The 27224-nt window shown below is 45.9% G+C and overlaps 1 protein-coding gene across 1 annotated transcript; it reads right to left on the bottom strand.

Moving 5' to 3' along the window:
* Positions 1–5609: 5609 nt before the first annotated feature.
* POU2AF1 (POU class 2 homeobox associating factor 1) lies at positions 5610–27224 on the bottom strand. Its single transcript, XM_060160882.1, has 5 exons — positions 27134–27224; positions 9516–9646; positions 8954–8996; positions 8604–8869; positions 5610–5924 (listed from the first exon to the last, which is right to left on the bottom strand). The coding sequence occupies exons 1-5, from the start codon at positions 27222–27224 to the stop codon at positions 5610–5612; spliced, it is 846 nt and encodes a 281-aa protein (XP_060016865.1).

The following is a 27224-nucleotide window of genomic DNA, read 5'->3' on the forward strand; positions in this document are numbered from 1 at the left end:
TAAGGTTTAGTTTGGTTTGAAGGTCATAAAGCCTTCTGCCCAGGGAGGCCCTTGACTTGACCACAAGCATAGGCTTCTATGGGGGATTCTACCATAGCTGTTGTCCCTGTTATCTTTTCATCTGGTCCAAGCAGCTCCATATTGAATATATCAATCCATTACTGAAGTTTAAAACACACAGGTGAGACAAGGGGAGAAGATTCTAATATCCTGTTCTTTCCTTTATGTTTCATTCTTACATTTGCTCGTGGGAACTACACATATTAAAAGAAAATCCATGTGCTATCAGATAATGGGCATATGAAATGACTTTAGCTGCTATCTCTTAACTGAATGTATCCACTCTAGAGCCCTCCTATAGTGATTGCTAAGACCACTGGGCTTTCACCCTCTAATGAAGAGATGGTGCAGTACTATACCCCTGCCTGGCTTGGTAGAAAAACAACGCTAATTAAATAGAACAGCGTCAATTCTACATGTCATGCACAAGTCGCTGAGATCTCTTTTTCAGCTTTCAGATATGACAGCTATCCCAAAACCACTGGCAGGGGAGGGTAGATGAGCAGTGGTTCTGGGCTTGGGCTGTACACTGGGATCACCTGAGAGCTTTAAAATTCCTGATGCCCAGTTCGCACTCCCAGCAATTCTGTTTTAGTTGATCTAAGTCTTGGTCTGGACACAGGGATTTTTAAAAATTCCCCAAGAAGTTCTAATATGCAGGCTAGGCAGAGACCGCTGTTAAAGTGTCCCGCCTGATTGAACTGGGTAGAAGAAGGCATCACCTTGACCTTAGGAAAAATGTGCCTTCTCTTAAGATTTTCCCAAATGAGTTGACATTGTCATATTCGTACAGGTGTTGCTTTAAGATCGGGTTACATAAAGAAAACCTTTTGTGAGAACTTGATTTTAGTTTTAAGACAGTATGTAATGTGTATCTCATGCTATTACCACTCAAATGAGAAACCCCAGGATCATTCCTTGGTAGAATCGCTGGTGTTTCTAGACCTAATATTGACTTAGAACCCATTAGGACAAGGTTCTTCAGGCCAGAGCCAGCTTCCCTCCTGTGGTCCCCAGGGGAGCTTTTACTGAGAATTCTAGCCAGCAAGAATCTCAGTTACAAGCTCTGAAGTGGGACGCATGTATCCTAGTAATCACATGAGACAAACCATTGGCGTGCAGACCAAAAAACTACTAATTTATAAGAAAAAAACAGAGAAAAGAAGAAATTAATATCTAGTTGTACCTAATATGTGGACTGAGGTGATCGAACGTCCCAATTTGCTCCAGACTAAAGGATTTCCTGGAACACAGGACTAAATCCAGGAAGGTCCCAGGCAAACCAGGACAAATTGGTCACCTAACATGGACTAATGCTAGCATCCCACTTGGTTATGTGTGATCCATGGTTCTGAAAGTGTCTGCGGGGACAAGTGGAAGTTATGCGCGAGAGCAGGGGTGATGGTGATGCCCTTGCTCAGCTTATTCATTTCCATATCATATGGCAACCTTTGAAGTTTACAGGGCAATTACAAATGTGATTAATTTTATAGGTGCAACAGTTTTAAATGATATAATCTTTATAATGATATGAGATTCTTCCACCACAAAGAGAATCACTGATTATCTCATGGCAAAAAAAACTCCAAAGAACTGTCAAACTTAAAAATAAATTATTAGCAATTTTTTAAAAATGCAATAGTACTAAATTTTCTGACCTGTTTTGGTTGATAAGTTGACTGTCCAAAATATGCTACCTGCAGATTTTTTTTAAGTAATAATCACAATTTGCATTTAATCTAGCCCATCAAGGTATAGATGACATTTTAATAGTACTTTTAGAAAGTAAATGAATGGGGAAAACTTTAGAAAGTGAAGTCTAGTGCATGTTTAGGAATGATTCCACCATGATGTGATATTATTTCTAACAACAATGTAGGTATGTGTCACCTGTAAAACCCCTTATCTTTACACTTTTTTAAAAAGTAGAAGCAGAATTTTTTAGTTTATTTTAAATTTTCCAAATAAAGAATTTGCGTGGTTTTAACTCACTGTGTTAAAAAATAAAGTCAACCCCCTTAACTAGTTTGCAAGACTAGCTGACATAAACTAAGATGAAATTTACTAGCCAAATGTTAAAATAAAGCCTTTGCAAAATTGATGGAAGGAATTTCGAAATGAGTTTTGTAATTTACTTAGCACAGCCAATTATATACTATTTTATTTGGATTTAAATATCTTTGTATGGTATCTTTTTCACCTATAACATCTATTCAAGCAGAGAACTGAAATCAATTGAACTAAGACCCAGATCTTCAAACTGGCATATTACAAAGATTTTTAAAAGCAATTAGACATATTCAATAACATTTCTCCCTCTAAATATTATTTATAGTAAATGAGGTCAAAAGTACTTTTATACCATTAATAAAATAATTATTAAAATATTATCTATTTTATACTTACTTCATCTTTTAAATTTCTATTATCGTGACTGTTTTATATTGGATGTTATATTTATAGAATAGTTCAGGGATACAATTTAAAAACTACTAAATATACATATATAAGAAGCTGGCCACCCTCTTCACATCGTACAGCAAGTGGTTCACCCTTCTATCACATAAGGAGGTGAGGACCGCAAAGTGCATTTTTTTAAATTTATTTATTTTATTTATTTTTATTTTTGGCTGCATTGGGTTTCCGTTGCCGCGTGTGGGCTTTTCGCTAGTTGTGGCGAGCGGGGGCTTGCGGTGCATGGCTTCTCATTGCGGTGGCTTCTCTTGTTGCGGAGCACGGGCTATAGGCTCACAGGCTCAGTAGTTGTGGCACATGGGCTTAGTTGCTCCGTGGCATGTGGGATCTTCCCGGACCAGGGCTCGAACCCGAGTCCCCTGCATTGGCAGGTGGATTCTTAACCACTGTGCCACCAGGGAAGCCCCTGCAAAGTGCATTTTAAAAAGAGCTTCCCCTACAGTTGTACCTTAGTAAAGCTGGAGAAAAAAAACCCTCAAATCCCTTTCTTTCTGTATCTTTTTTCTGAATTATGATCTATATGGAGAATAAACAAAAAAGACAATGGTGATGATAATCTAAACTGAGGTAAATAACTGGATGTACTTTTGTCCCCCTAAACTAGAAATAAGACACACAGCAGAAAAAAGTGGATCATTAAAAAAATCACCCCTGTAAATATTACCAGTGAAGGCAATGAGCTCAGAGGTTCTCAGCAACTCAGAAAATCGCCAGGAAAAGGAGATCCCTCCAAACTGTTACTCATTCCAAGGACTGGTGTTAGAGGAGGCTGCTGGCGTCTTGAGTTTCCATTTCATTGTGATGTCTGGTCCTAAGAGATGGCTCCCTTTGCGCATAGCACTCAGCACCGTGTACGGCCCTGGGTTCTGACTGGTGCACTCTAAGAACCTGCTGTGGAAATGCCAATGGTTGATTTATCCCTGGACCCCCAGCATCATGAGCAGGTATTCACGTACCATGAATAACAGGAAGAGTAATACGGTTACAAAGATTTTCTTCCTCTCCTCAGATCCCTACTCTCCTGGAGACCAAGCCTCCTGGCCTCACATGTCCTGCTTGGGATAACTGGGCTGCAAGCACAGTGGGGCTGGTTTTATCTTCCCTGGCAGCCAGTCACATTGCAAAATCAACAAGACTAGTATAAGCTCCTTCCTAGAATGGCACTGCCTGACATGGGACTGCAAGCTAAGGGGATTAATCTGATAAGAAATAAAACACTTCAGCACAGAAAAGTCTGAGCAAATCTTTATTGAAAATGTTTCCATCTTAACAGAAAAACCCAGGAAGAAACCTAGATGGATGGCTGCAACCAAGATTTCCATGACCTCAAGATAAGAAGAAAGAAAACACCATTTAAATCTTAGCAAATATGTCAAGTACTTTATTTCTTTGCTTGTTTTCTCAGCTTAAACTCCCTTATGGAGATTGGTTCTGCATCTTCTCAAACCCTCAAACAGTAAGCGGAAAATTCTTGCATAGTGTTTTTTATAGGAAGCCAGGGCTTTTGATCAAATAGGCCTGAGACCCCCCCTCCCTTTCCTACTCACATCACTGCCAACAAAGATAGAAATTTGTTATCTAAAATGATATCTTAACCTTTTAAATCTAAAAATTGTCTAAATAAAAACAATTCAAGATATCTGTTTGGGGATTTTAGGCAGATACCAGAAATTTGGGTCAAAATAAACCCAAAGCAGAAAAATCCAAAAAAGGCAATTTTTCTCCAAAGTCTTTGATATATATATATATCAAAGAAAGGGTCATTTCCCAGAAAAGTCCATTACTTCTATGCGGAGTCCTCCAACTAATGCATCTGCCTAATAGTGACAATGGTGTCCTTAGCAGACAGATGTGCTAGTTCCCGAAGGACATGGCCTCTGTCAGGAGCTGTGCACCCCTGGTGACAGCTGTGCTCAGGCCCCTGCAGATCTGATGTTTCTCCAGCAAAAAAATAAAAATTGAAATGAAACCTAATGGTCCTTCTGGCTGAGGCTCTAGAACCCCCAGGAAGGATGGTGCTTGGGGAGGCGGTCCTGGCTTCACATAAGCATGGTCCATGGAGGCTTAAGACACTAAAGAAGCACATGTGGCCACACTCAACCAGGTCTCAGTCATCCCTGGGCCTCAGTGGGTCTTGGCCTGCACATAGCCCCAAAGAGGGTCTGGACATGGAAAGATACAGTCAGACATATCCCATCATCTTGTTGACCAAAGCTCAGCTCTCCTTGCAAGCATCCTCAAGGAGAGCAGCAAAACCACCTATTAAAGCCATATTTTCTTAAATTTATTCCCCTTCTTAATAACCAAGTAATCTAAAGAAAACCATTCCTCAGCCCTCCTGCTCGCCCCTCCCCCCACATCCACACTCCATGCCCCCAACCCTCCTTTGTCCCTCTGACCCGGCCCCTACACACTCTGATGTTCCCTTCCTGCCACCCCCCCCCGCCCCTCCCCGATCCTCCACCCACCACCTCACTGAGCCCCAGGCCTTGAGACCCTGCTGTCAAGACTGTAAATCTGGCCAAAGCTGAGAACAGCAAACAAAGGAGCAACTGTGGGAACTGACAGCTCAAGGCCTCTGGCATTGGTTCTGCCCTTGGAGATGCTGGCAGGGCTGGTCTTCTCACAGGGCACCCCATCCATCTCAAAATGACAGAGCACAGGGCATCACTGCCTGAAGACGGCTCAGCAGGGCTGCTGCTCCCACGAAGCAGTGGGCATTGGAGAGAGGGGCCTTCTCCAGGAAGGAAACGTGGCAGAAATAAAAACCCTGGGCCACAGATCAGGCAACACTTGGCATCAAATATTATCTTTAAAATCCCTATAATTCCCTCCCAAAAGGAAACAGAAATGGAAAAAGAAATAAGAAAGAGAGAGTAAGAAAGAGAAGAAGGGAGGAAGGGAGGAAGGGAGGGAGGGAGGGAGGAAGGAAGTCTGGTTTACAATTCTAGTTTGGGGTAGAAACTGTAGTTTGTAATTATGAAACTCCAAACAGATATGAACCTGAGGCTCAATCCCAGGCTCGTTTTCAAATCCCAGTTTCAGGGGACAGGATGCTCGGGTGGGAGCCAGCCCTAAAAGCCTTCCACGGAAAGCGTGTGGTTGAGCGCATAGGTATCGCTATCCTCTTCCTCCAAAAGCAGCTTGTCGATGGTCAGGGAACTGATGGCTCTCCTGGGATCTTCCACGTCCTGAAGGACTGGCTCCGGGATAGAGATAGGGAGCTGGACAAACTGGGGCCCCGGCAGGGCTGGGGCTGGAGGCTGGTACTGTAGGGTGGAGGTGGGCAGCGTGGACAGGGGCTGAGGCCACGGGAAATAGGTGAGAGGTGCCTGGTGCTCTGGGCCCTCCAGCTGGGGTCCCACTGTGGGTGTGGCAGCACTTCTTGTCTGTGATGGGGGAGACATTTGTTGGTTAGCAGCCCTGGGGTATATCCACTGCCCACCCTGGTCCCCACGGGGATCTCTGTTTCCCTCACCTCAGCCCTTTCCTGCCGTCTCACTCCAGAGGTCTCCGTCTCTCCCTGCTCAAGGTCTTCCCCAAGGGAGAAGCCAGACAAGCTTCCGCATCCCTTACCCTGTCACTCACTAGCTATATGTCCTTGCTCATGCTACTTCCCCATCTGAAGCGTCTGTAGATAGATTACACAGAGGACTGACATCATAGAGCTGAGTGAATTAGAGATACTTTTCCAGATTTCACTGAATATAAAATGCATCCCGATTTCAGAGATATTAAAATATGTGTGAGGAGGGGGGAGGTGTGCATCTTAAAATCAATGAAAACACAGCATGTTAAACAAGCCCATCACACGGCATAGCAGCTATATCCCAAAGCGGCCACTGCTGTGCCCAGACACAGAGACTGTCCAGGCTCCACACAGCAGCTTTGGCATTTTAAGGACCCCTTGGACTCAGCTCCACTAGCCTCCCACTACCTCACCCTCTGCTGCCTCTTAGCTGGGCCCTCTGTGGCCAACCCAGGGACCTCCAAAGGTCAGGGCCGTTCTCCCAGGTCCTCTGTAAACAACATCTTTCACCTGCACAGCAGCCACCCTACGAATCCCAGCTCAAGCCTGCAAAGCCAGGGTCTGGATTCTTACTATCTTCCACTGCTGAGGAAGCAGGTGAGGGAGGAAGGTCTTTGCATGGAAAGATGTGTGTGTGAGAGGCCAAAACCTCCCCCTACCACACTCCCTTCTCTGTTATAGCTCCTCCAGTTGCCACTGTGTCTTGGGAGCAAACTATTGGAGTCACTCAGGGAAGAGCTTATTTTAATCTCCTAGGACCATGTTGCAATGCAGATTCTGGTACAGGAGGTCTGGTCAGGCCTGAATACTGCATGTCTAATTGGATCTCAGCTGACACCAGTGCAGCTAGTCCAGGGACCACAGTTTGAGTAGCAAGGCTTTAGGATGTTTTTCTATAGAATGATAGAGCTGGAAAGGGTCTCAGAGGACTTCCAGCCTCCCAGCAAAGCCTTGTTATTTCTAGTATTTCAAAAATCCAAACAGATATCCTACAGTTTTGAGTCATAAACCTGCGCAGGTCAACTGCGACTGCAGGTTTCTTGGCTCAGGGATAGAATTACATCAAACTGTCATCATAACAGGTCTTATCTCCCACCGATCTGGAGTAGCGATTGGCAGCTCTAACCAGCTTTGATGAGTTAATTTACAAAATGGCAAAACAAATAAATTATTTCTTAATAAATATAGTTTGGTTGTTACACAGAACCTTTCAAAGCAAGAGGTGAGATTGATGAAAGGATAAATAATGAAAGGAATGCTCGGTCCTGAAATGGTTGGGAAACCATTGTGTCTACCACTCCCCACCCTCACCCCAGGCCTCTGATATGGAAATGAGCTGCCTGGGAGAGGTGTTGAATTAACTCCTTCCCATCCACCATCTTTCAGGCCCCACAACTGGTTTGCTGAGTAGCCAGGTGGGCATGGATTGGGAGGGCTCCTGCAGCCTGTGCCTGGACGGTGCTTGAGGGGCAGGAGCATCAGGGTGACACTGGACCTTGAGGTAAACAGAGAGGATTTGGGGAACCAAAGCAAGTTCCATCATCAAGTGTGGTTCTGCAGCGACTCATGAGGCCCCTGTTCTACCTCCCGCAGTTTTCCTTGGACTGGAGCTGGATGTAGCTGTAACCACAGGTCTTTTCTCCTCTGAACACTTGGAGAATTCCCATTCCTTTGGTCAAACAGGCATCATTCACATAAAACTGTTTCTCTTCCTTCCTCCATTCCTGGGGGAGCAAGCACTTCCTTTCCTATCTGGCACTTGAAGACGGCCCTTGGTTAGTGTTGTTGGCCAACGGGGCAACGATCATAATAACTAGCATCTATCGGGTGCTTTCTGTATGCTAGGAGCTATGCTGAGCCCAGGAAGCGTTCTAAGCCCTCTACGTGCATCCTGTCATTGATCCTGACATCAACCCATTTTACAGATGAGGACACTGAGACTCAGAGCATTAAGTCACCAAGCTCAGGATCACATAGCTAGCGAGTGAAGGGGCAGAGATTTGAACCCAGGCAATCTGACACTAGAGGTGGAACTCAAAAAATTACCCTGCAGGTGGGTCTGACTCCATCAAAAGTACAGTTTTCTGAAAAACTGTGTCACCTGTTGATCAGCCTAAAAATGTTCTAGCAAATCCCATTATTGGGTGAACGATCACCCCCTAAATAATCTGAGTAGGAAGGAGAGGCTGCCTCTGGCAAGAGACCCCACACAAGTATCACCATTCAATAAAAATTTAGACTCATCACTGAGACTCACTCCCTATGGGGCAGCAGGGGAGACTTAGGACAGAGAGGCAGGAGGACGTGCCAACCCCGAGGACCACAAAGCATGGCAAAGGAGGCCATAAGCCTTTTCTATGAAAGATATTTGAAGTCATTGGGAATGAAAGTAGGCCTCCCTGGAGGATGGGGTGGGCTTAGATGATGGGATTATCCTGGGAATCAACAGCAAGGAAGGTCAGGGGTCTGGAAGTCAGCCCTGGTTCTAAAAGGGTGCCCTCAGCATGGGTGGGTATAGAAAGGCCTTTGTGTGACGTACCGTGACATTGGTGATGAGCGGCTGGGAGGCGTAGGTCAGCACCGAGGAGGGTCCCACAACCGTGTAGCTGGGGCACACGGGCTGCACATACATGTCAGCTGAGTAGGGGCAGCTGACAGCCTCATGGGACACATACTCCGTATAGGGTGCCCATGGGGCCAGGGGCTGGAGGGTGGCCGGGGCGGGCTGGGAGAGCCAGCCGGCACACAGGGCCCCCTCCTCCGTCACTGTGGAAGCAGAGACCTCCATGTCAAGGCAGGAAGGACCTGTGGGAAGGAGGAAGTTACAGAGCTGCAGGTGTCTCCCAGATGCGGGTCCGGGAGGAGGCCAGGGCTGTGGGGAGCTCTTACCTACTGTGGTGTAGGTCGCCAGGGGCTGATGGGGCAGCACCACCTAGAGGGGAGAAGGGAGACCGGGATCAGGGTTCAGCCATCTCCCGCTGGCCCACTGCAGAGAGCTCGCCCAGAGGGCCCCAGGGCAGGAGGGTATCGGGTGGGGCGCAAGAACCCCCCTTGTTAGAACTAAGCCTCATGTCCCAACCATCACCACCTATACTTTCGAGGGATTGGTGTTCCCGTTTAGCAAGAAGGCTCTGCACTGAGGGAACTGGCTTCATCAACGTCCCAGGGGGAGCCCTCAACTCACACCAGGACATGTGAGACACTTGCTGTTCAGTGGACCAAGCCAGCCGCCCCATATTCCTCATCCCACTTCAAGGCACTTCTACCTGGGCCCATTCTCTGGCAGCCACACCAGGGCAAGGTGCAGCCTCCGTGCCCTCGAGGAGTAGCCCGTGGAGCAAGACATACACCGCCACCTGACTACCCCCAGCCCCCTACACACACACACACACACACACACACACACACACACACACACAAACACACACTCTGGCCACAGCGGCCCCCTCACCGCGGTCGGTGCCACCGGAGGCCCGCTGCTGGCGTGGCCACGTTTCCTCCGCAGCAGCTCCTTCACTGGCTCCTTCACCCGCACGCCCTGGTACGGCCGGGGTGGGGCCGGGGCTTGCTCTGGAGCTGTGGCTGTGAAGAAAGCATCACTGGTACTCGGTCTCCCTTCTCAGACAGGCCCCACCCCAATGTGCCCGCTCTCCTCGAGGGTCTGCCTGCTCACCAAAGTTGTGCCTGAATGTGCAGGACCACACGAGACTTCCTAGGGTATTCCTCCCAGTATTATCACTCCTCCTGCCCCAACACTTCTACGGCTCCCCTGCACCCAGAGGATTAAGGCCCGAGCACCACCGGGTGATCTCAACCCATTTTCCCAACTTCTTTGTACACTAACCACTATGGAAAGCCTGACTCCAGCCAGAAGGTCCACCTAGACTCCTCTCCACCCACCTTGAAGGTCTCCCCTCCTCTTCTCTACTTGCAGTTTCCCGTGGTGAGGATTCCCTCTCACTTTTCTCGACCTCTGGATTCTTCCTGACCCAAGACTACTACTGCAAGCCTCCTAGCTGACCACAGAGCCCACAGAATTTGCTTCATCCTACAACCTCTTCAACACTTCCAGACAGGTTAGTATTCATCACAGGGGGCAGCAGAGGATGGCATAAGAGCAGGGACTCTGAGTCAGATGCCTCAAAACCTGCCCCTGCCACTTTCTAGCTGTGTGATCCTGGGCGAGTTACTAAACCTCTCTGTGCCTCTTAACCTGCAGTTTCTTAACAAAGGAGTGTCGTAAGGAGTCACTGACATAGCAAATGGGAAGCATAATACATGCTAAGTATAAAATCAGGTACAGAGTAAGCATTCAATAAATTTGTAGTCTGCTATGTAATAATTAGTCATCCTTTTTGGGGTAAATTTCTTATGCCCCTAGCTAGGTTATAAACTTTTCAAGGTGAAATATTCTACCTTATTTCTCTATATCATCCCAAGTAGCATGTCCATAATAAGCTCAGTAAGTTATTTGTTGATTAATTGGTTGGATGATTATTCAAAATGTGCTGCCGTTCATCTTCCCTTCACCTCTCCTGGAACTTTAGAATGGGCTGCAGTGAATGCTTCCCAGGTTCTCTGTGTCTCCCAGGACAAATACCCAATGGTGATCCATGTGCCCTGGGGCCAGAGAGTATCCAGCCTTGCCTCTGAGAGAGGGTTCCCTCTGCCTTTGCCATCAATGCCAGGAAACCAAAGCACCATGAGCTGGAACACAGGGCTCTCCCTGGCAGGAGAAGTCCAAAGCAGCCATGGCTGGGCAGTGACAATCTACCCTCCCAGACGGCCCACAGCCGGAGGCCTTGGGCCCTTGGAGGGCAGGCCTGGGTCAGCCAAGAAAGGCAAGTAGCACTGGGCCTTACGACTCACATGGGAGTCCATTATCATCCACTGATAAGGGCCCAGGGACCTGGGCTCTGAATCAAAAGCCCGGAAGCCTGGGTATCTATTAAAGCCGGATCCGCAGTGCTGCCCTAACTAAACTTTGCTCAGTAAATACCCACCTGATAAGACCCCAAGCCTGACCAGCACCAGACCTCCAACCATGCTCCAGGCACACACATGGCCTGGCCTGGAAGCCCAGGCAGAGAAGCAGGGGGAAGAGAGAAGCGTTGTCCAAGAGCCCCAGAAACACGTGAGAGTCAGAGAACCCCAGACTCAGATGCATTTATGGGGGCTTCCTAACCTGGCCAAGTAGCAGGAGCGACCAGGGAGTGATGCAAAATACAGATACCCAGGCCCTGCTCCTGGAGTGTCTGATTCCAGGGGTCTGATGTGGACTTACGAATCTATATTTATAAAAATCCCTCAGGTGATTCTGAAGCTCTGCTGGGATTAGGACCACTGCTAATGCATCCCTGATCTCCCTCTAACATCCCAAGAGGAGATTAAACATCCTCTTTCTAACTTGCCCTGTTATAACAAGGGATCTCTACTGGTATCCATTCATTCTTTCAAATATCGATGGGCACTAGGTATACAGCACTAAGCAAGATAGACGTGGCCACTGCCCACACGCATCTTGCAGTCTAGTGGGACAGGCAAGCAATAAAACAGTTACAACTTGTGAAATTCAGGCTGAAGCAGGAGTGTACAGCAGAGAGAGCCAGACTGGTACCTGCACCCTGGGGCCACCTGTGCACCATCATCTTTGTTTAAACAGCAGTGACAATGGACTTAAGAGCTCAAGATACCTGGGGTGTCAGTTTCTGGTGGAAAGGTCTCAGTTGATTTATTTTACATCTCTAAGCCTCAGTTTTCTCATCTGTAAAATAGGGATAATAGTTCCTGTCTCACACGGTTCTTGTGAGGATTAACTGAAATAACACACGGGAAGCTCCCAAAGCCATGTCCGGCAGGCGGTCGATGTTCAACACACGTTATTTTCCTTCCTCTTCCTCCACCCATGTTTACCTTCCTCTGGAGAGTGCAAATGTCAGAAAGCTCTTCCTCCTACTGGACCTGCCTCATGGTGACAAGCACCATTTTTCCTGGCATTACCTTCTAATGAAACTCACAATTCATAATCCATTTACAGCTTTCTCATCTACAGAGTGAGGATCATAGTGGTATACACCCGGTAGGATAATTTGAGAATTACATGTAAATGCTTAGAATAGAGCTTACACTGAGGAAGCATTGAAAAGATGTGAGCTAATATCATCATTAGTATTAGTAGTAGTATCCCTTCCCAGCATCTGAAGACAGACTCCCACGTCCCCTGTAGAGTCTGAGCAAACATTCCATTCCTTCAGCTATTTCTTAACGACATGTTTTGAATCCCTCTAACCTTCCTTCTGGCTGCTTCACTCCTCCACAAGTTCATTTGCCACTTCCCCTTATGATGGGTGATGCCCAGGGGTGACCAGAGACCCCAGGTATGGCCTGACATGGCAGAGAACAAGGGCCCCTGCCCTCCTGCACTCTGTTCACTCATTCTCAGGGTCACCCACAACTACACCAGCTTTTGTTCACACCCGTATCACTCAACCTACACTTGTCTCCGGTTGGGTTTCCAGCTATTCTTAGGCATAAAGTGCAGCCTGAGGCCTTGTGCATTTGGGAGAAACTCAAGGGACAGGGTTATTTGGGGGTCTGAGCATGGTGATCACACTCTTAACTCAGTTGGGGGACAAGAAAGGCCCCATCACACATGCACACATCTCAGACCAGATCAAAGACAGGTATACGGCTCATGCCCCTCTGATTTGCATGTACACTTCTGGGGAAGGGCCCAGAGGATTTCCAATCCCACTCTCCCCTGGGAAGTGGACACATGGACCACTTGGCTGCAAAGGGGACAGCTGGGCACTTCCAGCTTCTTGGCAAGTGAGAGCTTCCTGCCTCCTGTTGTTTTTGAATCAATGAACAAAGAGGGCTTGGGGAGGTGCTGTGAGCAGAGGTCATCACCCTCTGATGTCTGGACTCCCTTGGAACCCACAGTGTCAACAGGTGTGCCCTGGCACAACCACCATATGGAGAACAGTTTCAAAGTCCCCACCTCTTCCTACTGCAGTCATGAAACTCCTACAGCTCCCAAGGACCTCCCAACTGCCCACCCAGGAGTCCCCAGCCAGCTGCCAAGGAATCCTGTGACTGCTGCCAGGTGAGTAGGCAAGAGTGAGGGCACTTCTGACAGTGTCTTTGCAAAGTGCCCATGAAATATCAAAATCTGAAGCCTCAAGACAATTTCCACAGGACCCCAACGGCCAAGTGTACTTGCAAGGTGAAAACGCAGTTGGTGCCTTTCACACCAACCTTTGTGAAGCAGCGATAAACATTTCTAATTCCACAGTAAACACTGGACTCCCTACTGCTGCTAGCATGAGAAATGAGCCCACAAATTCAAATTTGGAAAAGGAAAAGAAGCTTGTCCGCAGTCATGATTGCTTTGCCTTGGGTCTTCTGGATCCCTGAATAAAAAAAACTAAACTAAAATATGTAAAAGAAAAATTTAAGATTATTAAAATAATTTCTTCAAATAATAATACTAAATAAAAGAAGAGCCAAGGAAAATAAAACAGGAGATCAAAATAGTAATACACAAGCAGAGAAAGATGAAAGTCCAATTTCCCAAAGTAGAGTTGACCAGAGATTTTCATAGCACCGGTCGAATTGCAGCTCCATGCAGCACGCTTTCAAAGTCTGAAGCTTTCTCACAATTTATCCTGTGGTTCGAAGGTCCTTTAAGTCCCCTGTGGGTATCCAAGTGTCCAGCACTGAGAAAAATCTTTCCACCTAAACACAAGCCTCTTGACCCTCATTGGGCATCTCCTTTTTCAGTCTGAGAAGTTCAGCCATATTACCTTTCCACCACGGCAAGTCCGTCACCAATGTTGTTTGGGAAAAAAAACAACAGTCATTTACAGAAAAACCTATGAATTTGGCCCCAGTGAGGGCTTCCCTTTTCCAAAATGAGCAACGAAAAAATCTGAAGGTATAAAAAGTCAGCAGAGGCTATTTCAGTTCCCCCTGCCGCATACCCGGACATGCTTCACATCACAAAAATAAGAGTCCTGCAGCTGCTGTTCCACTGGAAAGCACAGACCATGACAGATTCAAGCCCAAGGGTCACCTGAGACAGCACTCTGGCTGCATGTGGGTCCTGCGCTTGCTTTGCACCAAGCTTCGGGAACATAGGATTCTACAGATTTAAATAAACATGGCCCTCGGTCCTTTGATAAGGTATAATTAACATCACCAAGGAAATATGCAAAACTGCCAGCACTTGTTTATTTAATGACCCCATGCAAACCATGTTCACACCACAGTGAGAAAGCTAGGCTAAGCAGGTAGGTCCTAGTGGAGCCAACACCCAGGCATCTCCTCAGGGCAGCTTTAAGAGAGCCCTCTTCAGGCAGGTGGTACCTAGAACAGCCTCCAATATATTCTTGAAAGAATACTCTTCTCCCAGCCATTGTCCTGTTACAGATTTCCCATGAGCCACCAGGGCCAGGCAGTGAGTTGGTCACCAGTCAGGATTGCTGCTCTAAAGTTTAGAATCTAAGGTGGGATCCATGCTAAGCCTACATTTCCATCATCAGGGAACCAGGAAGAGGAACCCAGCCCACACATCATGACAGTCTAGCTCGTTGAAAGCGCTTCCCATTTACAACTGTCTAGTTGAAACTTGAGGATGCAACCACACGAGCCCATTTTGAAAGACAAAGCTTTCCTAGCCCAGAAGGACACATAACACATTATGGATCAGTCCAAATAACCACAGTACATATGATTCACTTTTGCTGCTGAACCTTCAGTAGTATTTTAAAAAATAAAAAAGACCCACTGAGGAGAAATATAATAATATTCTTGTTACTTACAGCAAAACCAAAAACAAATAATTGAACAATAGGAATTCAAGCCTAGGGCTAACAAACTTGTCCTAGCTTCTAACTGAAAACAAAGTCACAAAAGTTGCTGACACTTTTCACTTTAATGTAAACAAGCTTGCTTGTGTTCTTGACCTAAGACAGAAGAGGGCTCCCAGGAAAGTTTAGCTCCTTTCAGCTGAAGGATTATTCATATCTTTAATTGAAACACTACTGCAAGTGTTCTTGGTGAAGGTCTGAGTCAAAGTCTTAAAATTTGTTCTTTGCATTCATGGACAATGGCTGATTTTTTTCCAAACAGGAAGAAAAAACTTGGGCTTTGGCCAAAGATTGGACTTGACATGCTACAGAAAGGCTTTCCCACCCAATTTACACTAGATTGTAGTTTACCTTTTTTTAATGTAGACCAACAGAGAAATCCCATCTACATGTAAATTTAGGTTTTCTATTCACTAATGTTTGAACAGAGGAGGACCCTGCAGCCAGGAAATATTGAAGTGTCACTCACGTATTCTAGCAATCTGCATAACAGGGAAGAGGAGAAAAAGATAGACGGACAAAAAGGGTGGCTTTAAAGGTATACAGAAGATATGGGAAAGTGGAACCTCAACTGAATTAGGATTTGATGTTGCTTGAAGGCTACTGGGCAGCCAATCGAGAGTAAGTCTTGACAACTTCATGTGTAGAGTAGGATGTCTCCATCAGGAGACCTCAAAGATGGCGGCTGAGCCCACGTTCTCTGGTCTGGTCACAGAAAGGAAGGGAACAGTAGGCATTCCCCTCCCTGTGTCCCCATTCTAAGAGGCATATCCCCATCAGCCCACACAGAGCTCACTGATCAACCATAGGCAGGTCGCTGGGAAAGTTAACGAGGGCCACAGTCACTTAGGACTTCCCCAGACCTGGCCAGGCCAAAAGTTTTGGATGTCCCACCCCATGACCTTGGGTAGACTCAGCCACAAGGCCTCTAGTGACAGAGCCTTCAGACTTTTCCCTCACAGGCACTGCTGCTAAGGCGTCCCTCCCCCAGAGCCCTCAGCACCCCTCAAACCACACATCCATCCTCCCTCCAACCCTCCCACAGAACAAGAGGAGCACGGAAGGCTCTGGATACTGCTCCCTACTCCCAGAGACAGTGTCAGTGTGAGATCTCTTTTCTGTGGAGACGCAGGTATGTTGAATGCATGGCTGCCAAAGGTCTGTGTGATTCCTGGTCATGATCTTAACTCCTAGGAACTCAGAAATCACCACATTCACCTTTGCAAGATGTTCTGTGGCTCACAGAGAATTTGACACAAATGATTTCACATGAAGACTCACCACAACTTCTGAAATAGGCAGGGGAGGTCTTCTTCTTACCCTCCTTTTCACTGATGAGGAAAGTGATGCTCAGAGATTTTAAGTGATTTGCCTGAGGACTGTGCTTGTAAACAGCAGGGTCATCAACTAAACCCAGGACCTCTGATTCCAAGTGCAGTCCGCTTCTGCCTCACATCCTGCCTCCTCTCTGCCCCGGCAAATCCCATTTATTTCTCTGGGGTACACTGGAGGTGGGCCACTGAATGGTCCCCTGCTCAGTTCTAACCCTCTTCCCTCCACGCTGGGGGTCTGGGCTCGCACCACCCTGATCCAATCTCCCTTGACTGCCAATTCCCGCAAGAGAGGGCGTCTCCCAGCCGAGGAGGGAGAGAGAAGTCCATGAGAAGCTTACCAGCAGTCTGCTCACATGAGGAGTGGCGAGAACTGAGAGACCCACACAATTCCCCGCAAAGTTTTATTTTTGGTATTTTTCGACTGAAATGACAGCGGATAGGTCCACCTGAGAAACCAGCTGCATCTGCCCGCCTTTTACAGAAACTGGGGTCACCAGAGCAGAAAGAGCTCCCGTCTCAGATACCATGTCCCAGGGTGGGGTCAACAGTAGGAGACCCCTGGCAGTGCATTCTGTGAACAGAGCGGAGGAAACCATGCCCCCGCCATCATGGAGCTTACTGTCTAGTCTAGTAGGGAATATAGATTTAATCAAATAATTGCACAAGCAAACCTAGAATTACAAATGGTGACAGAGCTGCATCTGCCTCGTAATTGCATTGTTATAATAATAATTATTATTTGATTGAATAATAATAACCTAATCAGGTTTTTAATAAAAACCTAAATTTACATGTATATGGGATTTCTTTGTTGCCCTACATTAAAAAAAGTAAACTACAATCTAGTGTAAATTGGGTGGGAAAGCCTTTCTGTAGCATGTCAAGTCCAAGCCTCACTTGATTCAGTTGGGCTTGAATGAGCAGCCAGCCAGGGGCCCCAGCCTCCTGGGGCTGTATAAAGAGAAGAGTGCATGAGGCTCGACTGTTCTGTCTCCAGTGCAAGGAGATGGCTCTGTGGTCAGGCTCAGCCCACACCGTGAATGGAAGCCTTGCCCAAGATGTAACAAAGGAGCCCCAGATGTTCAGGATCCTTCCTCAGCCTAGGGACCCTGGATAAACCCCAAAGACGTTTCACTTATCCTATCTTGGCTGATTAGCTCACTAGGGGAAGACCAGTCCTAGGAATTCAGATTCCAAGATGGAAAGCAGCTGGCTTCAGAAGTTCTAGGCTGTCTCAGATCTAACTTTCTGAGATTCATAATTGCAGGGGCTTTTGAGTCAGGCTACAATTACTCTCAGTGAAGTCAGAGACCACCTCCTTCTAATGGTGCATTTATTTTAATTAGGAAGGGAAGAAGCATCTAATGCAACCCTAAAATCCTTGGCATTGAAAAGTGGTGTGGCATTGTTTGGAACCAAAGCAGATCTAGTTTGGAAAGCCTACTACATAGCTTATCACTATGTGACCCTTGGCAAATAATTTAACTTGTGTGTGCCTCAGTTTCTCCATTTGTTAAATGAGAATAATGATCTCCATCTCATGGGGTTATCATGAGGATTGTATGAAATTAACCAAACACCTAGCATGTAATAGGTTTTCAAGAGATGGCTGTTTCTCCTTGTTCTCAGCCAAAAATCTGTGGTCTATCACTCATCAGAGAAGTAGCCTTGGTACAGTGACCCTAACTTGCCCTCATCCTGCTGCATCCTGATACCGAATGTCTCTATCCTCAATATACCCAGGGCCTTCTTCCTCCAGCAAAGCCTGTCTGCCTTCCTTGTATTCCTGGAAGTCATCCCTCAGGTACTTGGGCCTATGTCCCCAGCAGCAGGATGGCCCTGTTTAGGAGACGGGGAGGCCAATGATGCTGCAGAGACACTGGTCAAAGACCTCACATGCAAACAGAGCAAGCCTGGAGAGGAGACATCAAAATCCTGGCACTGACCTGTCGTAAAGATACCATGAGCTGAGCAGGAGGACTGTTTTCTTCCAAAGCCAACAGAGGATTAGGTTTGTGGCAGATCTGACTTTTTAAAGGACAACTCTAGGAAGGAGTACCTTGGAGATTTTTGAGTGGCAGACAGAGTAAGATGTAGCCCCTCAAGGAACCTGTATGTATCTCCAAAAGGACAGGGACGCAGCCATGACTGAGGCCATAGTCATGGATACATCTTCAAGGGACTAGAAACCTAGAAGCACATATCACATATGGGATGCAAACATGGCAGTGGATGAGGGAGGGCTCTTCAGTGGTCAGAGAGGGAAGTTTTACCAGCTATAGAGCAAGACAGGCTTCTGGCTGACATATTGGGTATTGCCTCAGCTTTACCTAGAGCAACAGGGATCAAAATGGGGGAAGAAGGGACCTACACTGACAGCACAAGACCACATCAGGGAGTGAACCAACCCAGGGCTCCCACCCAAATTCTATGGAAAGGCAGCACCAGAATGAGGAGATGGAGCAGAGGAGGCAGATACATCTACCCTCTTTAGACTGAGATACAAAGCCTAAATCTAATTACCAGTATGATCTAGAACAGGAAAAACCTGTGGTTAGGAACTGAGGACATTCAGTTGTTTGTTCCTTGATTTAAGCAATATCTAGTTTAGGATTTCCAAGACCAAAGACTCTTATAAAATAAATAAAATTTTCCTGAGACCCTCAGGTAGGGAACAGTTCCTTGGAGGAAGGACTCTTCAGACCCAGCATCAGCTATATATTTGGGGTCAGACCCAACTGCCCAAGACTCAAGGCTCATGGTGGCCTGGGTACAGCCTACATAAGTGAAGGCAGCCCTAATAATTGATTCATGATGTGAGATGTAACTGCCAGTCAAAAGGAGCTTTTTTGTTAAGTCTCGGGTTTACTAAACAATGGCCTTATGATGTGGGGGAAATCCCTTGTGAAGGACACTGAAGAAGTTAGAACAGCAAGCCTGGGAAAGACGTCACTAGGTCAATCTTTGAGGAATGTACCTCCTTCCGTATTCACAAGATACCTATGTAGACTGAAAACACGACTTTCACAGTCTCAAAGCTTCATGGAAACGAATACAACATGCTTCACAGTGACTCACTTTTCTCTAGGAGTGAGGTCCTTACCCTGGAAGTACTTAAACCAAGGATCTGTGACCAGGTATCAGAGTTCTTGCTAAGGAGCAGAGGACTGGTCCAGGTCAGGATTGTCAGGCTGTAATCAAAAACTCTGGAATAGAGTAAAGGTGCCTATAAAGGGAATTTTTTGCCAAGAAAGGGAAGGAAGTGGGGGAGTCTGGGGGTGAATGAGCAATCAGAGCTCCAAGAGCCTCCCAAAAGTGCTCCATTTTTACTTTTGTATCAGAGGTCTGCAGTAGATTTGGTTTGAATAAAGGGGGTGGTGACAAAAATGTTTTAGACACCAGCCGAGATAGATAGAGTTGGATTTTCTTCCCAATGATAATATTTTACATCCTAAGATGCTCTTCCTTCCCCAGAATCTAAGCAAGAAGGCTGATTACCATTTATTCTTGAGGATCCACATCTGAAGCCATATATATGCTCCATGACACCTTCTCTGATTCCATTTTCCTCTCCCTCCTGCTGAAGGGATTTACTTCATTCGTTGATTTCCCTAGCTGGAAATAATTCCATTATTGGATGGATGCATGCTTGCATGGGATGATAAATGGATGGTTGATTTTCCTTCTATACCTTTTCTTTCCTAAATCGGTGCTGCTTTCATCCAGCATTAAAACTTGTTTCTATCTTCAACTCTCTGGCCTCCCTTTTTCCTTCCTTTTCTGTCTTCCCAGCATTTCTCAGTCCTGGAAGGTTATAGCAATCTTTGTACTCCTCTTCCAATTAAATTTATGATTCTTTCTAGAGAATTAAAAAGTAATTCATCTTTCTTAAGTGTGGTCAAATCCTTTTTGGTCCCAACACCTGGTCTGAGTATGACTCTGGTTTGTAATTCTTTGGCTACCTGCTCTTCCCAGAAAGTGATACTAATGAAACCATTACTGAGAAAAGGAGGCAGCACATTGTTGTTTCAGTTTTCAGTATCATTTGTTCTATTTCTTGCATACTTCAAGCTAGATTACAACACCTCAAGTCCTATCTTGTGAATTTAAAAAACAAACACAAGTTTGCCAGTCAATACAAGCCATCCACCATCCCACCTTATGAGGCTGGTAGGAAATTGTGGTCCAAGTTCCAAGTTTGGTCACAGTATGGCCAGCTTAACCATCCATGTAAGCCCTGATCACTAACCCCACCATGAGTTACAAGACTGGAAATATGCATCCTGCTATTTCACAAGAAAGGCAGAACTCAGAGGCCATACAAATTGTAATCTAGGCTTAGCTGCATAAACTTTGTCCTCAGAGGTAGAGTGAGTGAGAATAGGAACATAATAATAGTAACTAATAGCTATTGAGTGTTGACTTAATGCCAAGCACAGTAGTAAACACTTACCACAACCCTATGAAGAACTGCATTCCCCCTTGTACATACAAGGAAATGGCAGCAAAGTGAGGCAAAGCCGGCTTCATACAACAACTGAGGCATAAATCTAGGATTCAAACTCAGATCTGCCTGCCCCAGAGGCTGAGCTTTAAACCGCTGAAGGGAGAGAAAGAACAGAGCTGTCACTCTCTAATTCAAAATAATCCCCTCTACCTTGCTTTCCACACCTCACTTACACACACACACACACACACACACACGTGAAGGGAGAGCCTGAGTCTTCCAAACTCTAGACAGTTCAGAATGAAGGAAGTGCCGAGAAGCCTTGGCTTCCAGCACAGGCTGCCACACAGGGCTCCCAAGAAAACAGGCAGGCTATGTTATTTTGGGGCAATTCTAGGTCCTTCCCTCCCCTTTGAACCCTCCATTTCAGCTAAAGTATCTGCAAAGAGTCCAGTGAAGGAGGTATAGCAGGAAAGCAAAAACTTCATTTCCTTCAATAAGCAAGCTGAAACACATGCATCAAAAATGTTTCCAAAGTATGAACAGACATCTGCCAGCTGGTGCACTTCATTTTATCACTGGTCCTTTATCTAACATGGAAGGCCTGTGCTTCTACCAAGAGCATCCTCCTAAGCCCTGTGAGTGAGACGGGCACCATGGTAGAGAGACAGGACAGCTTAGCAAGACAGCACTCAGGGTGAGTTACTAACCTCATCTTTAAGCTTCAGTTTTCTCATCTATGAAATATAGCTTAAAACAGAATCTACCTCATGGAATTTTTATGAGGATTAAATGAGATAATACATTCAAAGTGTGGCAAAGACTGGCGGTTGCCACACCCAGCATCTGCCTTCTCCTTCCTTACTGTCAACCCCGACATTTTGGAAGGCTGGCAATGTGCCCAGCTAAACAATTACACTATTCTCCCTTGCAGATGGGAGTGGCCATTCGATGTCAGCAGAAGTTGTGTGTTGGTGGGGAGATGCCATGATAGAGAAGCATGATTTTTTTGCCTTTCCCTTTTCTTCTTCTTCATTGTCTGAAACACAGATGTGACGGTTGGAGCTACAGTGCAACTATGAAGCAAACTTGAGGACAAAGGCCACATGCTAAGGACCTCAGACCAGAAAGACAGACGTAGCCTGAGACACTGTTGGCACTTAGAGCCTCCATACAGCCCCTGCAGACTACTATGGACTTTTTTGTGTGAGAGAAACTATACCACTGTCTTATTTATTTAAATCCATGTATTTTCTGGTCTCTTCAATAACCACCAAATGCAATCCACACTGATCCAGCAGAACATCTGGTATACTGCATGGCACCAGGGAAGCACTCAACTGAAATGTATCCCTATGAAAAGGATTGAACATGTTCTGCTCATAGTGGTGCAATGTCCAAAAGTATATTATAAGCCATCAATTTCAGCCTCCAGGTCAACAATTCTCAGCTCTACTGCCCATTAGAATCACCTGGGATGCATTTGAAAATATGTATTTATTTTTTATAAGCACTCATGAAGACTCAGCAACTCAAGGTGGAAAAGGATTTCAGTCAAGTCCAGTCTCCTTGTCCTCAGCCAGGAAAACAGAAGTCCCATTTTACAGCTGGAGCACTTGAGACCCACAGTGGTTAGGTGGCTTGCCTGAGGCCCCACACCTAATTACCCAGAGTTTGGAAAGTAGAATCCATGTTTCCTGCCTGCAAGAGTAACGCTTTGCCTTAGCATCACACAAGCAGGACAAGAGGGTTTCAGAGGAAGCCTCTCCATCCCAGGCAGCCCCACTCTATCAAGCAGTTTCTCTACAAAAATGAGAAAGCCACAATGTTACTGAGTATTTCATAAAGCTGAAAAATATGTTAATGATCATAACCAATTAGCCAACCTTGGTTTCTTTGGCTCAAAGTGAGAAATTGGTGGACATCTTCATTTAGTGGGAAACGAGCCACTTTAGAAAGAAGTTAGAAGGACAGAAACCTAATATCTTTACTTTGTAATGAGAAAGTTTAAAAGCAAAAATTTACAGCACTTCTAAGTGAATTAAATGTCCAGATATTTAGCTAATAAGTGTGGACAGCCCTGGTCCTTTTTTGTTCCTCACAACAGAACAGATTTGCAGCTTTGAATCAGAAGAGAGCTTTCAAAACCTCTGACTCATAAACTTTTGGGCTGTAGAGGGGGACATGGTTGGTTTTTCATTTAGTTAATATAGGGAGAAGAAGTAAAGTGTCCACCTTGAAACTCATCAGCTCTTTTACCGATTAATCTGTGCGCTTAGTAGATGTGTGTCACTTATTTCACCTCCCCCTGTGCACGTAAATTCGTGAATATCTTTTGCATCCTAATTGTCCTAATCAACAAGAACCACTGCATCAATAGATAAACTTAGTAAGAAGTAAAGGTGTTTATTAGGCTTATTAAGTAAGCAAAGGTTATAACACAGATTAGAAATATTAGAAGCAGTCCACAGACCGAAATTACTTCTTATTGTAAGTTCATCTGAATTTATGCAGGAGATAGAGTTCCAAAAATTATATGTATATTACAAGTTTTTCTTATCTTTAACTGAACTTTTAACTGTCCTCAAAAAGTTGGCTATTTAGTGGAAGCTTGGAGAAAGTATAGAGTTCTATGTCAATGAGAATTTTGAGACCTTAATTTATCTATTTGGTGAATCTCTGCTCCGTTCAAGTTGTCTGAGAGTAAACATTCATGCCATAATAATTTGATAATAAGTATTTCCTGTTCTTAAGATGCCTCCTTGAGCACTACAGCAAAGAAACACCAAGACCAAGTCTATGGGGCATCAAGACAAACAAGTCAATTCAAAGAAAATCAGTCAAGCAGGCCTTCTCTTCTCATGTAGATCTCTCTCTAACATAAATAACAATAAAAAGCAGTTGTTCAATTCATTCATTTTCTAACAAGTGGTGTGAGTTTATTATACACAGTTCCACTGCTTTTAAGGAAGAAGTCAACCAAGTCAAATTTCGGCATCATGCAAATCATGTAATCAGTTGACTGCAAGCTTTGTCTCCCATTGGTGCTGGCATTGTGCAAGTCCATGATACCCAGTGACTTAGGGAAATAAACATCCTAAGTACTACCCAAATCATCTTAAACCAGAGGTTGGCAAACATTGTCTGTAAAGGGCCAGATAGTAATATTGTTTGCAGGCCATATGGTCTCTGTGGCACCTACTCAACTCTTCCATTGTAGCAGAAGCAGCCCTAGACAATATGTAAATGAACAGACATGGCCATGTCCCAATCAATTTTTATTTATGAAAACAGGCGGTGGGACTGATTTGGCACTCAGGCCATAGTTGGCAGACCTCTGATTTAGACCCTTGGAAAACTGTATGTAAGGACCTATCGTTCAAAAATATTTTGATGTGCCTTTTTAACTATGCTAATCAAAGTGTGGGAAATGATTAGAAAGGATTTGGCATAGCCCTAATCACTCGAGATGGGCCCACAAAAGGTGTCCCAGGAGGGAAGGTGCTCTCTTACCACTGTCATTAATTCTCAGGAGACATGATGACACTTTCCCCATTCTCTACTTTAGTTCGACAAAAACCTTGTAAGGCAGGCATTAGAACCCCCATTTTCCAGATTTGTAAGAATGCGAAAAGGTTAAATAATTAAGCTGCAGAGCCAACTTTCAAACCCAGGCCTGTCTCACTCCATCGTGCCTGCTATTTCTAGGGCACCGTTACTAGTTGGCCTTAACAAGGGCTTCTTGCTGGGGTGGATGTCAGTTCTTCACATCTACGCGGCACCTGCTGGACCAAGTGCAGAACCGCAGCGGGGCGGGGAGGGGTGGTGGCAGTGGGTGGATCTGCAGGGAGCATGACTTCTTTGTCCAACTGGCCGGTCAAGCAAATCTCCAATTCATGGTTGTGACTTGAAGATTTCTACCTCTGTGTGCTCCCAGTTCTGAGCTGATCTGAACCAAAGCCCATGTTCACATTTAGTCCACAAACAGGGGTCACGGGCCAGGTAGGGAGGAGGCAACATCTACAAAGTGAATGTTTTCTTAACCCTTTCCAGAACCCCATAGTACAGTCATTTCAGCTCAGGCCTCAAGGGTGTTTTCTGAAAAAAGAAAGTGCCTTTTCAGCGCTCTTGGTGCCTGATTTCAAATTCTGACCTTCCATCAGGTGATTCTAAGTGGGCTGACAATGCTGCCCTGTTTTTACTGGTTTTCCCACAGGGTTTAGTCACCCACGTGCCCTCAGTGCCTTAGACAGGGCCTCACTTAGGGTAAGGGGATGGGCCCAGTACCCAGGGCTTTTCCTAATTTCCTTTAAGATGTCAAAGAGCAATTAAAAAGAATTTTGATTATGTGCATCTGAACAGGTAGAATCGTTCACCCCAGTTTTTCCACTGATGAATTTACAACGTGGCCTCCCTGAGGATGGAGTTTTGCTGCACCTGACTGACCTCCAGGGAGTGAGCAGGAAACGTGCCTCTAGCATCCCCTTTAAAAAACAATTGTTAATCTCTTAGGTGGAGCTAAAGAAGAAAAAATGCCGTGTGTAACAAAGAGGGGGAAATATGGCAGCTCATGTGTGCAAGGAAGCAACCCATATCTCAGGCACTGAAGCAGAACCAGAGCAATCAACATCATCTCGGTGGCATCTCATCTTACTAAGGGTATCTCTGTGGAATGGGTATCATTTTTACCCCATTTTACATATAAGAAACCTGAGGATTAAAGAAAGAAGAAAGTGACTTTCTCTGCGTAGGTAAGAATAAAGGCAGAAGTCCCTCCAGGGGCTTACATAAAATCCACAGATCGGGCTCTAAGTGTCGGGGTCCGGGCATATGGACACTCAGCAGCTCCCAGTAGGGACATTAATGCCCACCTACCACCATTAATGCACTCCCACAGGGCCGGCTGCCTTTGCCCCCACAGGGGAGGGTCTTGCTCTATCCTGCTCCTGGGAGCGGTGTCCACCACCCATACTAGAATATCCCTAGTTACCTTGGAAGGATTCCATAACTCTCAAATGCAAATTAGAATTCACTTCTTTCATTGAAGAAAAAAACTGCATCTTGCCAACATCGAACAATGATGAGACTTCACAATCTGAGAAATTTTGAAATCATTCCTTCACATTACACATTAACAAGCTCAGTTGCAAAGAATTTACACAAGAAATAAAGGAAACAATGAACTGCTGATAAGTGACTGTAAGTTATGACTTAATCAATGATGGTATATTTTCAGAACTGTAAGGTCTCCATTAGAATATCTTTTGTAAAATAAATAAACACTCCCTAATGTATCTTTCTCTGTAAATCTAGTTTCTCTTATATTAAGTTTGTTTGAGGTAGGGTGTACCTGAATTCATTAAAGGGCATTTTAAAGACCTAAGCACCTTTAAAAAGACAGAGAAATTTTTTGGTACTACTTCTTTCTTGAGGAAGTACAGAACTGAGCCCCAGGAAGGTTCAACTCTCATGAGGGCATTGAGTTGACTTTGTTTTTCTGAGAAAGGAATGTTGTTGATAATCTCTGTGTGATTTCAATTATTAATAACACGAGTCTCTGTTCAGTCCCACATATGGAAAATAAAGTTCACAGATGTTCCATCCAACTCCAGGGATAAACATTAAGGTTAGAGGTAAACCCGCGCCCCATTGCGCGGGGACACACGAGCCTTGCCACAAGAGGGGAAGAAGAATGACAGGAGAAAGACAGCAAAGCAGGTGAGGACAGGCTTGACAAGCCAAGTTTCCACATCGTCCCGATGCAGTCACAGAGACACATCGTGCCTTTGTCAGAAAGCTCAGTAACTCAGAGAGAAACAGGCCCACGGAACTGAACCACAGGGTAGAGTAGCTGTTTATAAAAGTAAAGACACTCTGGTAAAGAGCTCCACGCTTTCCCCCCTAAATTGTGTTTTGTGAATCATCAGCTGCCCTTTCTTCACCACAGTGATTCATGCAGGCAGCGGAGACAGGATGAGCTGTCCCACCTTGGAACACTAGTTCGTTCCCCTCCAGCCTGGAAAATCAGCATCACCTCTGACAGGTTGGTTTCTCCACCCCGCTCCATCTTGCCTACCTCGCCCCTGCTGCTCCCCTGGCTGGGGACCGGGACCCCACTGCCGGTCCCCCCCCCGCCCGCACCCCGCACCTCCCCGGCTCCTGGATGCCTGGCGAAGCCCAGGCCCTCCCTCGCTGACTCGGCTCCGACAGCCACAGCCAAACCACTTACGTTTTTGCCAGAGCATGGCCTGCGACAGGATGTTGCCTTTTCTCTTTGAAGTAGACAGTTTGGCTTCTTTAATGTGAGACCCGGGTGTGCTTGCCTCCAGTGGAGCCACCGCCTGCTCAAGGCTGTTTCCTCGGCTTTTAAAGGCCTGAGTTCCCGCGGCGGGGGCACAGCGTCATCACATCCTCCCACCCCGGGCGCCGCCGCCGCCCCTCTTCTCCAGCGGGGCGCCCGTCACCCCCCTGCGCGCGCTCACGGGTCCACCGGCGGCCCACCCCTCCAT

The sequence above is a fragment of the Lagenorhynchus albirostris genome, chromosome 9 (genome assembly GCF_949774975.1).
Source record: "Lagenorhynchus albirostris chromosome 9, mLagAlb1.1, whole genome shotgun sequence".
NCBI classification, from domain to species: Eukaryota; Metazoa; Chordata; class Mammalia; order Artiodactyla; family Delphinidae; genus Lagenorhynchus; species Lagenorhynchus albirostris.